Genomic DNA, 12,897 nt, shown 5'->3' with positions numbered 1-12,897 from the left:
AAGTAGTTGCACTTCCTTTAGTACGAGGTATCTGTCGGACCTGTATGTGCATCTTCAGTGGCCCCTTATCTCCCTGACCAGTCTGTGCTGTTCTTCCTGCTCCACCTTCATCAGTTGGTGCACTAACCAATTCTGTTTTTCAAGCCAATGTAAATTATTAGGCAATCCCTAAATTGGTGTTAATGCTTCAACTGACACAAAGACACATCCCTGTGATGCTGCAGTGCTTTTTTGAAATGAGCAAGCTACAGCACAATGCCTGCAAACTGACAGGTACAGGAATTTGGGCAGAATTTCCCTTAAATGACATATATCAGCCTTTTAGCAAGCTGAAATGTCAAAGTGTGTAGATTAAGCAATATTACTGCGTACATCAACACCATGTTGAGAAGGATTAGCGATAAATAAAACTTAGTGCTAATGCTCAGGAAAAAAATTACTGCACATTATCACAATTGATGTGCATGGTAAACATAATGTGCAGAGTAATTTCTAGGCTCCTACTATTGGCTTTCTTGCCAATGCATTAATACCTATTAATGTTAGGAAGGCAAAACATAACTAGGAAAACATAAAATCTAAATTGTAGTCCGCATACCATGCTAAACCTATTTTTAGCTAATGCAATGAGTTCCTGGTCACCAGGTGCACAAATATTTAACCCAATAGGCAATAATCTCTTCAATGCTGCAACAATGAGTGATGTTTGAAGAGAATAGCGGTCTCCTTTCCTCTTTGACTTCTTCCTCTCTTGATCAGACACACCTCCCTGTGGAAAGCAAAAGAAGAAAAATATTTGCCATTGTTAACGTTACTTATGCGACAGATAAAATTGTTGTTGTTATAACATTTTTCAAAAGATTAGGGCCACGGCAGCTAAAGGTTCTGCCGCCAATCGTGGAGCAAAAGTGGAGAGGTGCACAAAAGGCCAGAGCAGGAGGACCGAAAGATACAGGGAAGGAAGAGTGAAGGAGATTACAGAGGTAGGATAGGGCCATGGAGAGATTTGAAGAAAAACCTTAGATTCCCAATTAAGTGCCTGTTGGTGCCAAATTATGGGTATCTTCATGTGGTATGGTCATCCCATCTAAGAACTGAAGTTTGAATACCCTAAATTTGTTTCACATAGGACACTTAGAGATAGGAGATTTTTTAATCAATTTGGCTGCATTGGATTTGAGCCCAGCTCAGTACACTCACTAGATAACAATAAAGCAAATAATTCAGCTAGTTGAATATTATTGTATTAAATAGCAAAGCGCAATAAGCCTCTGTTAGTGGGGATCAGGTTTAATTGAATATTACGGATCTGCTAATGCTCTCAAAGCTTCTCTATCATCCACTGTGATGTCATTAGAACTGCTCAGTTGAATTATTGCCTAATCAATACATGAACAAATAATATATAAAAATATAAATTACTGTAAGTTTAAATCCAATGCAACTCTACCAACAAATACAAGCAGAAATGCTGTATAAAACATATGGCACTCAAAAAATTCATGAGAAATTTGGAACCTTCGACATCTTGGATTTTGTATCAGTGATGAGAAAAGACATGTTGTTGATTTCATTCTGTACCACAAAGTTCTGCTCTTCTCTTTTGAAATTCTGAAAAAAATCCACAGATGATAAGTGAGGTTGAAGAAAAATTATAAACACACAAATCATTGTTTTAATAAGGAAAAAATTCTAAAAGGCTGGCCTCATAATTGCATATTTTGCTCACGTGAGATTTTGCCCAGTAAATAAATACTTCAGCCACCATGCGGAAAAGTTCTTCTGCTTCAGAATTTGGTTCTTTGAGCCATTTTGCACTACAATGGAACAAAAAGACATTTCGTGGTCATGCTGTGAAGTTGCAACTGATTTCAACAACAACAACTTGCATTTATATAGTGTCTTTAACGTAGTAGAACGTCCCAAGGCGCTTCACATGAGCATTATCAAACACTATTTGACAGGAGATATTAGGACTGGTGACCAAAAGCTTGGTCAAAGATGTAGGTTTTAAGGAGCATCTTAAAGGAGGAAAGGTAAAGAGGTGAAGAAGTTTACGGAGTGAATTCCAGAGCTTAGGGACTAGGCAGCTGAAGGTACTGTATTCGTATGGAAATTAGGGCTGATTCCCCGCCTGGCAAGGAGCAATGCTTGCAGGGAAGGCTGGTTTGGAAAGCCCCAGAATATCCATCCATTAAAGTTAATGGGCGGAAAATCAGGAACTGTGGGCTTGCTATTTCCCAAATCAACTGTGATCACTGCTACTCGCCAGGAGTGGCCAGTCGGGAAATTAGCACTGATGTTCATAATTAACACTATTCTATAAATTTATTGATTACTGGTTGAAAGATCTGATTGTACGCAATTTATACAAAATAATGTCCCGGAGTTTCTTCGGGGCTGCTCCTGTTCCGCGGCTGTAACTTCACCAGAGGTGTGGCAGAACACGTAAATGGGGTTTCCGCCACACTACTGGCGAAGTTACGGTGATAGTACAGGAGCAGCGCCAGCGCTGGGGAAATTCCGGGCCAATGTGAACTGTACGAAGGCTATAGGCATGGATTTTGCAAGCGGCATGCATTAAAAAGTGTTTAACGGTCTCTTATAAGCCTTGTATCTACGTAGAAATGTACCTTATGTAAATGTGTTTATTTTGTTTTAACATTTGGCCAAAGATAGTTACAATAGTGAACAGCACAGGGACCATGGGCTGATTGGTGTCCTTCAGTGTTTGTAGTTTCTGATCCTATGGGGGAGAATTTCCATGCGGTGAGTTGAGCCACAGTTATGTCAGTAAAAAAAAATTACACTGGCTGGTGGTCAGGAGAGGTATTTACACAAGGGTTTCCTAGGTTAGCTCAATGCATACCCATTGGAGTAGTCATTGGCGTAAATCCCATGTATATCAGGTGTAAGCTGCCGCAGTGCATAGAAACTGGGGGTGCAGCGATTAAAAAAAAGACGGGAGACAACCAGGTATGGAAGAAGAGGTGCTTGGCTCACTCACTTCTTATATAACTGCACTACTTGTCTCTTCAATCTTTTTATCATACTTTTCAAGCACGAGTCCAGCAGTACCCTCTGGAGCAAGCAGCAAAACAAGACAGCTGCACCAAGGCACAGGCGAAGAACACAGAATTTTAATGACGCAAGTCCTCCGAACCATCCCCGAAAGGTCTCCAAATGAACACTGGTGCCTGTATATTCTACGGGGGCAGGGGGGGGGGGGGGTAGTATCTGGTAGGCTGACTCCTTCTTAAATGTTGCCTGACTCTTCTTTTCTCTATCCTGTGCTGCTCCTCCTCATCCATGATAATGACATATGGGGTATGTTCATGTAGAATCCCATATCTGCTCCTGAGAAGTTCCGACTGCAGGTGGGAGTTGGCAAAAATCTACTAGTGGTCTGACATGGTCAGAAGCAGGCGGAACCAATTGCAAGGTGTCTGTAGACATGATGGCCACAAAAAAAAACCCAAAAAAATTTCCCCGCGGCAGAAATTGCTATTCAAACTCTGCACATTCTTCAGGCTCAAATTTTCCTCACTTCTGCCAGTATCTGCTGATCCTGGCAGCTGCTGTGCCTTATAAGTCTCAGTCTAAGTTATCCAGAGTGCACTGGGAGTGTTAAAGCAGGAAACTCAGAGCAGCTGCTCCACTGGCCCTCATTTTGACATATGCAAATGAGATCAGTCAAGACTCAGCTGGCGGAGTGCGGGAAAGCTCAAAAAGCATCTTAATGGCAAAAATCAAATGCCCAATTTCCTGCGCCGCTAATGCACTAAAAACGGCAAGGAAATTCACCCCCTCTGATTCTGAGAGCTTGAAAAGTGCACGGTAACATCATCACAATGACATCACGCCTAAGTGACATGCTACATTTGGCATGATTTGTGTTATTGTGTTGTTTTTTTGTAAATGAATGAAAACGTTTTGCCAGACACGTTCTCATGAAGGCAGTGCTCCTTTAACGACAGTTACACATTTAAATCAGTGCGTCCTTAAAGGTTTTAAAAATACATTACCGGTTATAATCCACAAATCTGATCAGCAGTGGGTAGAAAGCATAAAGATCCCGGGCCAGCACAGTAAATTCATCCAAAATGAGCAGCTCAGCCTCAGACATGTCTCCTCTGCCCTCTGCTTTAAGGTGTTCCTCTTCCACCACCACTGTGGCTACTTTCTTTTTCAGCTTCTCCATTAGGGGCAGGAAGTGTGTTTTAAGGAGCTGTGGTTTCACTTTGCTGATAATTGGCTGTGAGAATACTGTTGGAAGCAAAGCATCAGATCACAGGATTTGACCATCCAGACAGCAAACGTGTGTACCAACTCCATTTGAAATCAGACTTTCCTTTTTAATAACTTGTATGCTGATTGTGTAAGTTCTTAGCTGTTGATTAGCATTCAATAATTGTGCAGTGATTCACTTTAAAATCCTGCAGTACAGAAATCATCATGCAATAAACTGTAAGGCCCGTTAACAAGTAATAAGCCTCAAGTGAGACGAGAGATTAGAAGAAACTTCCCCCTTCTGCATAGAATACAAAAACAGCTGAGGCTGAGTCACTTCTTCAAAAAGAAGCTGGATATATTTTTGTTTGAGAACAGGATCAGAGGTTACCGGGGTAGGTATATAAATAACTGTTACAAGTTAATATCTTTGAGGTACTCCTTTCAATTATATCTTCCAATTCCCCAAATTTTGAGGGATAGATAAGGTGCTTTTGTAACCACAGCCAAGAATCCCAAATGGCGTGTTGCCTCCTAGATGCTAGGGTCAGGGTCATAACTAAGCGGGTGCAAAAGATTTTGGAGAGTAAGGGGAACAGCCAGAAGTCATAGTTCATTTGGAACCAATGACATAGGAAGAAATAGAACTGAGATTCTGAAAAGAAAGTTTGAAGAATTATTATACAGATTGAAGGGAGTACCTCAAAGGGAGTAATCACGGAATGGCAACCAATCCCACATGTTCATCAGTATAGGGAGAGTAAGATGAGAGAGGTAAATGTGTGGCTGGAGAGATGATTTAGGAAGAAATGGTTTAGATTCCGGAGACAGTGGCACCAGTTCTTGGATAGGAATGGCCTGTATAGGATGGATGAATTTCACCTGAATGTTGCTAGGACCCATATCATCGCTGGTGGAGTGACTAGCACTGAGGGGAGGGTTTAAACTAATATGGCAGAGGAGAGCAAAAAGCAAGACAAAGAAGCAGTATGGTAAGTAAAAGTGTAAGGGGAGTAGGAAACAAAACAGAAAAACAGGAAAGTAATAACAGAGGGATTAAAAAGGGTAAGATTGCCAAACAGACAGAGGCAAGTTTGAATTGTATTATTTTGATAAAATTAATGAGCTAGAGACACAAATTGCTATGGGGGGCATGATATAAAAGTATTAACAGAGACATACTTTAGGCAAGGGAGGATTGGGAACTACACATTAATTACAAAATATTCAAGAGGGATCCAGTAGGAAACAAAGGACGCTGTGTTAATCAAAGATTCAATTACAGCACTAAAATATTAGTAATATATAGTGGATAGTGGAAAGCTCTATTTTATTAGAATCAAGGACCAGGAATGGAAGAGTTACTCTATTAGGAGTTTATTATAGATTGCCGAATAGTGGAAAGGAGATAGAGGGAGCAATATGAAAATTAGACAAAGATGAAGAAGTAATATCATAACAATAGATGACTGCAATTATCCAAATATAGACTTGAGTAAAAGTAATGTAAGTGGCAAATAAGAGAAAAGGTTTCTACAATGTATACTGGACTGCTTTTGAGATCAATATATTTTAATCGAATAAGGAAGGAGGCAATGCTGGATCTAGTTCCAGGAAATGAGTTGGGACGAGCAAGTAATAGCATTTCTAAAGTCCAAAGGACATTGGCTCTGATATTTATGGTGAGGCGGGGAGGGAGCGGGGGCAACTGTCAGTGGCCGGGAAACCCGGAAATACGGGAAGGGCGGCGGTCCTGCCGAATTCATCGTCGGACCTCATTAGAATTTTGGTATTCAGTTTCTTGACCAGCAGCCGGTCAGATTGAGAGGCTGGATGGCTGCCAGGTGGAAAAACCTGCTGTATAAGGCCGCAGCTGGGGAACAGAGAGGAGGGAGGGGGGGAGGGGGAGGGGGGGAGGGAAGGAGGGAGGGGGGGAGGGAGAGAGAGATCGTGGCGGGGGAGGGAAGAGATTGGATCACAGAGGGTGGGTCTGAAGGTCGCCTATAGATCGCGGTGGGGGGGATAAATTGCGAGGAGGAGAAAAATCACAGGGAGGGAAGAGATCGCGGGGGGTGGGGTCTGAAGATCGCGGGGGAGTTTGGCTGATTGCAAGAAGGGAGGCAGATCACGGCAGATTTGCTGGGGGGGGGCCAGGGGGAAGCACTCCTGCTCCTCCTGGCCCACAGCAGTGCTGGAAAAGCCCTTACCTGCCGGATCCAGCTCTTCTCGCCTCCCTTTAGCTGCCAGAGCCCCGGGAACCCTGGCCCGCAGGCGTTAAATCAAATGGCTTCAAATATCTGAGGCACAGAGCATCATTAACATATTATAATTACCAACCTGCCTCTTGAGAGTGGGTTGCTCGCCCGGCCCGCCTCAGTTAAACTAAAAGTAGGTGCGTTCATGGCAGGTTGGGGTCAGGTTTCCCATTTTTAACAATTGAATCCCCCCTCGCCACTGTCCCGCCCATCCTGGGGGTTAAAATTACCCTCATTCAATCCGAACTAAAAATAATTAGATTTACTTGGATTTTTTCAGATTGGTAAAGTTCAAATTCATTCTTGTTTAAAATTTCATACATGACTCATTCTTAATACACAGTTATTTACTTATTGCCAATGGAACCACGGAATCTACAGTGGAACCTCGATTTTCCACAATCTATTTGCCTTTCCAATTACCATATATATTCTTGAATAAGCTGACCTATGTATAAGGTAACCCCCTCAACTTTCCAGCCAAAAACATTTGAGTTTCAAACAGGAGCAATGACAGAACTTCAAATATTTATCAAAATTTATAATGAGACATTAAGAAGCCACATTATATTTTCCTCTTGGTGTTGTAAATAACTTATTTGATACTAAATTTCTTATATTCTCATAGTTACTTACAACTTAGGCTATTACTCTAATTTTTTTCCTCAGATACTGGTCTCCCACTAATCCTCTCTCAGGCTCCTTTTCCAGCACGGAAGGGAGCAGGGAGGAAGATTTCCGGGTGCAAAACCAGAAGGTAAGTGATTGCGAGAAGGGAGGCAGATCACGGCAGATTTGCTGGGGGGGGGGGCAGGGGCCTTAATGAGACCCATCAATTGCACTTCCGGGTTTCGTGTCCGGCAGCCAGCCCGATTGACAGATCCGATGATAAGATTGGAAGCCGGGGAGAAGATCGAGGGGCTGTGGAAGAGATCTGGGGATGGTGAGGAAGATCAGAGGTCACTGGAGGTAGGTTGGGTGAAGAGTCGGAGGTAGGTGGGGGTCCACATTGGGGGGGGGGGAGGGGGGAATGTCTACCATGTGAGGGTGGGGGTGGGGCATCATCGGTGGTAGGGGTGGGGGGGGGGGGGGTCAGCCGAACGCGGGGGTCCTATCGGCCAGATGATTTGTTGGGCCTGGAAGAAGCACTCCTGCTCCTCCTGGCCCACAAGCAGTGCAATAAAGGCACTCACCTCATGGATCCGGCTCTTCCAGCCTGCTTTCACCTGACGTGAATTGGAAGCGATGGGAAACCCGAACAGATAAAGTTAAATTAATTTTATTATTCCAATACACAAAATGTTAAGTACCTCAAGTATCTCAATGATTGACAAGCTGGCTGGCTATTGAGCAGAAAGACCCTTTTAAGAATCAGCCCATTGGCTTTAAGTAGGGGTGGGATTTCCGGATGTCTGCTGTCCACATGCATACAAACTTGCCTGGGTTAAATGCAGAAGTGGGCGTGTTAGAGCCGGGATGCGGTCCCGCTCTGAAAGCGGAGTATTTTTACTTCCCACCTGCCCCCAACCCAACCATTCTTGGCGGTTAAAATTTAGCCCCTTGTGTCCTGCTCTCCTCTCTCAGGCACACGGTGTCCCTTTCTCTTCTCCAAAGCTTCCTGTCTCCCATTCCCCTTTCTCGAACCTTCATGTTTCTTTTATTTTTAGTATTGTACTTGTCTTTGCTCCTATTTATCTCAGGTATTGTTCTACCATATGCGTGGAACAAAAATTTGATGGTTAATTTCCATTATCCACAGGGGAAAAATGAAGGGTCTATCATAGTAACTCTTTTTTGTGCTCTTGGTTTACGGTACAAACTCTTTCTAATTGGTTTACGGCACAACTCTTTCTAATTGTTTCATCAATCAAAAGGAGGATTTTCATTTTAGAAAATCCGGCAGTCCCTGTTGCTAATTTCTTCCAAGTAAACAACAGGAATGGTGTGTTCTGAATTGCAGATAAGTACTATTAACTGCATGTTGCAGTCCAAATATCAATTTTATGTCTGGCCAGTGGAGTAGAAAAAAACTGCATTATTATAAATGAAGGTTATTTGAACAAATGCAAATCTTTACCCTGTGGGATGAAGAAAAATTCCACAGTTGGCAAAACAAATGCTGTCACTAATAGTCTACGGAACAAATTGCTTTTTAATTATGATATCTTTTTACTTATATGATCAATTCTCTAAATGCATGTTCCCAAGCTTCCCCCCCATTGCGAGAGCTAACTGGAAAATTATGTACGTGCTCCTGGTGATTTTCCATGCATCTTGAGGAATGTGCCGGCAATTTCTGGATTTGCACATCCCAGCTGGCAATCAGTCCAATAATGCTAAACCTGCATGAAACATACTGATCAGAAATAACACTACCTGCTAATCTCTTCATCCAAGCTCCTTCATCAATGCCCAAATTGTTGGATATAATCTTCAGAATGTTGCCCAGGAGGGTGTTCATGTGTTCAGAGGTGAGAGCAGTACAACACCGCTCTGCCTTCTCAGGGTTATTCTCTGGCCCATGTTCCCACCAATGGGACATGTAGCTGCACAGCATGGGCAAAATGACTTCCATCACATGGGGCATCTGTGTGTAGCGTATCCCAGATTCTGCCAGCTCCATTATCTCTTCCAGCAGACTTTCCAGGGAAGGAACATTGGGACACATATCTTCCACTTTGGCTGGCAACTTCAGAGCTAAGGCATTAAGGGACAATTTTAAGAACATGAAAAACATTAGCAATACCCCATACAATGATACTTTTGTATTCTTAAACTATTTATTCCAAGACCTAACTTTCTGATAAGCAAACTGATATATGACTTGAACAAACTTTGACTTTTTCAGTGTGTTTTTCCTTTCCTTAACAAAATGTATTCCAACAATAACCATGATGATGTTCACAAACAACTTTTTGACCATCTCCAGGATGGATAGCAAGCAGGCTACAAAGCTGAAGACAGAGAGTTGGGGTTAAGGGTAGCTACTCAGACTGGCAAAAGATGGGAACTGGTGTTCCACAGGGATTGGTGCTGGGACCACCGTTGTTCACAATTTACATCAACGATGTGAACTCGAGAATCAGAAGTACAATTTCAAAATTTGCGGACGACACCAAATTGGGGGGTATAGTTAATACAAAGGAAGAATGCATTAAAATACAAGAAGACATTAATAAACTTGCAGAATGGGCAAATGAATTTCAATATAGATAAGTGTGAGGTGGTGCATTTTGGTAGGAAGAATAAGGACACCACATATTGCTTGGATAATAAGAGTCTAAATGGGGTAGAGGAACAAAGGGATTTCAGGGTACAGATGCAAAATTCTGATCTCCATATTATAAAAAATATACAAAGGCATTGGAGAAGGTGCAAAAAAGATCCACAAGGATGATATCAGAACTGAGAGGATATGCTTATTAGAAAAGACTAAACAGGCTGGGGTGCTTTTCTCCAGAAAAGAGAAGGCTGAGGGATGACCTGATTGAGGTCTTTAAGATAATAAAAGGGTTAGATAGGGTAGACGTAGAGAAAATGTTTCCACTTGTGGGAGAGTCCAAAATTAGAGGTCATCTATAAAAGATAATCACTAATAAATCCAATAGGGAATTCAGGGGAAACTTCTTTACCCAAAGAGTGGTAAGAATGTGGAATGCGCTACCACAAATTTATAGATGCATTTAAGGGGAAGCTAGATAAGCACATGAAGAAAAAAGGAATAGAAGGGTATGCTGAAATGGGTAGATGAAGTCGGAAGGAAGGAGGCTCATGTGGAGCATAAACGCTGGCATAGACCAGTTTCTGTGCTGTAGACTCAATGTAACACAACTTCATATTGGTTTAGGCAACCTAGCACACGAGATGGCATAACAACAGCAAGCAGGCAGAGACAGGTGAGGTGTACAATTGACATTGTGGCTTCTGAATACAAAGGGCCCATATAATTTATCCTAGGCTATCAAGAGGGAAAACCTAGAACGTTCCCATGGTCTACTGTATGCCACAATAATTCTGGCCAGATACTGCTGACCTTTATTTGTAAAAAGTATTAGTCTACAATGTGAACTGAGCGTATATCTGCACACCAGCTACACAGTAATAGCGAAATAAAAACACAAGAGCAGCTGGTTCACAGTAGCAGCTAACAATTATATATATCCTAAAAGCCCTGATTTTAACTCGGGGCGGGAGTCAGGTAGGCGGGGCCAAGGTGGGCGGCAAACTGTTCCAACCTCGGAAGCGTAAGGCCCAGAGATTTTAACTCCTGGGCCTCGTCTGCATAGGCCCTGTCCGTCTCCTACCTGAAACAGTGGGAAGTCAAAAAAAAAAGCAACTTGCCTTCTTGATCTGCTTCTGGCACCAACTCAATTTTAGCTGCCCGTCTGCCCCATTTATGCTGGGCAGGTAGGGTTAAAATTGCCCCTTAAGAGACAATGGGGCATTAGTACCCCAATCTGAGCACGATTCTGACAGTTCGCAGCGATAGTGTGCCCAGAACGGAGAGGCCCGAGGACCAAGCTTAATTCGTCTTCAGGCCTCATCGTCATAATTCAAATGAACTGCAGGCACCCTGATACAGCTCGCCTAATAAATTTTGGTCAGCGCCGCAGGTAAGTCCAGGAGAGGGTGGGCAATTGGGAGGTGAGTGAGGGCGGGCTGACAGCAGCCCACAGTTGTTTAGTGGAGCCATGAGGAGCACTCCTGCTCCTTCTGTCTGGTAAAGAAAGACTTACCCTTTCACTTTTATTCCCTCCTCAGAATGGAAGCACCAACGCCTGTGTTCAGTGCCGTCCTTTAATGACACTGCTAAGATCCTTTACCGGGATTTGCTTCATAAGAGTTACTATTTGCACCCATATCCTACCATTCTGTGGCACAATATGGTGGAACATTAAAGCATTGCATCAGTACAATTGTTGGCCTTTAAAGATAGCACTGGATCACATGAATGAATGTCGATGATTAACTCATTAGTTGTACAGTTACTGTACCTGCTCGATCTTTTGGTGTCTTAGTGTTGTAGCTTGAGAATGGATTGTGCTTATTCGAGTCAGTTTCTAGGAATGCGACAGGAAAGGCCCCAGCAAATGCTGCCAGACATTCCCCCAGCGCTGGTCGCTGCCTGCAGGCGGAAAATTACAAAATAGAAATAAAACTGACAGAGAATCCTAAAGAAACAGCATCCTTGGTCTGCAAGTCTTAGAATCCAAACAATGTTGAATAGGCCCTAAGCTCTGGAATTCCCTCCCTAATCCTTTCCGCCTCTCTACCTCTCTTTCATCCTTTAAGACACTCCTTAAAACCTACCTCTTTGACCAAGCTTTTGGTCACCTGTCCTAATATCTCCTTATGTGGCTCAGTGTCAAATTTTGTTTGATAACGCACCTGTGAAGCATCTTGGGACATTTTACTCCGTTAAGGGCACTATATAAATGCAAGTTGTTGTTTGTTGTGGTTGAATATGTTGGTTAGAAAAATAAAGTAAACGTTTTCTCAGAGCCATAAATACTGAACCAAACGAAGATGGCAACGAGGTAAAGAAGAATTGAATTGCATTCGGATAGCACCTTATCATGTTTTTGAAAAGCAATTAATTACTTTTTAAAGAGTGCATGACTGTTGTGTAAACCAATATGGTTTTGAAAAGGGCCTATATTTCAGGTGAAACAGTAGATAAGTTGAAATAGCAGTGTAAAGGTCAGAGAAACAAAGACATATTTTACAAGGATAAAAATTTACAGTAATTTATTTTTTACATCAGGGTCTCTGGCTCCAGCACTTGTAGGGGGTCATTTTAACTTTTGGAAATTTTCCAATTTAAGAGCTGTGCTCCTCCTGCCCCCCCCACAAAAAACTCCAGCTTGCTGCTGGTCTGTTCAAGACAGCAACCCCCCCACCCCACCCCGAAGACCCTACCAGCCGGCCAGTTCAGCGTGGGAGGTGCTGAATTTCCCACCCTCCCCGACCGGCGAGCTGCAGTGGGGTGCCGGCGTGGTTTCCACAGCTCGCTTGCGGCATGTTAATAAGGCCCAAGCCTCAAAATGGCTTGGTCCTCACTCCGGCACCAATGGGCGGATGGCACAATTGCCCCACCAACTTTGCACCATTTCGTGCGGAAATCGAAGATTGCCCCCAGTATTTTCTGGTCCTCTACATTCCTATACGAATAGAAGGTGAAATCACTCCATGGTACCTATTAGCTTTAAGATACTTCATATAAATGTAATTACTTTTTTAAGCATTTATTGTCTTCTGCAATTGATTCATTCTGTTTTGAATCTTTTTCTGTCTTTTTTGGTTGATAGTCCTACTGACATCCATGCTTCAACATTGAGAATTGTGATGCAATCATGAGTTGATCAAGAGATGGTCCACAATTAATGACCACGCCATGAAATACAGTAGATAG

General features: G+C 42.7%; 1 protein-coding gene across 1 annotated transcript in view; it reads right to left on the bottom strand.

Moving 5' to 3' along the window:
- Nucleotides 1–12,897, bottom strand: part of ryr2a (ryanodine receptor 2a (cardiac)) — a 471,729-nt gene that overhangs the window by 108,655 nt on the left and 350,177 nt on the right. Inside the window, exons 69-74 of the mRNA XM_067988444.1 lie at nucleotides 11,480–11,610; nucleotides 8,862–9,182; nucleotides 4,026–4,266; nucleotides 1,730–1,817; nucleotides 1,519–1,611; nucleotides 599–769 (exon numbers count right to left, since the gene is read on the bottom strand). Coding sequence (XP_067844545.1) covers nucleotides 599–769; nucleotides 1,519–1,611; nucleotides 1,730–1,817; nucleotides 4,026–4,266; nucleotides 8,862–9,182; nucleotides 11,480–11,610 — 1,045 coding nt within the window. The remainder of the gene's footprint in view (nucleotides 1–598; nucleotides 770–1,518; nucleotides 1,612–1,729; nucleotides 1,818–4,025; nucleotides 4,267–8,861; nucleotides 9,183–11,479; nucleotides 11,611–12,897) is intronic.

Source organism: Heptranchias perlo, chromosome 8, assembly GCF_035084215.1.
Source record: "Heptranchias perlo isolate sHepPer1 chromosome 8, sHepPer1.hap1, whole genome shotgun sequence".
NCBI lineage: Eukaryota > Metazoa > Chordata > Chondrichthyes > Hexanchiformes > Hexanchidae > Heptranchias > Heptranchias perlo.
This window is presented reverse-complemented; position numbering and strand designations above follow the sequence as displayed.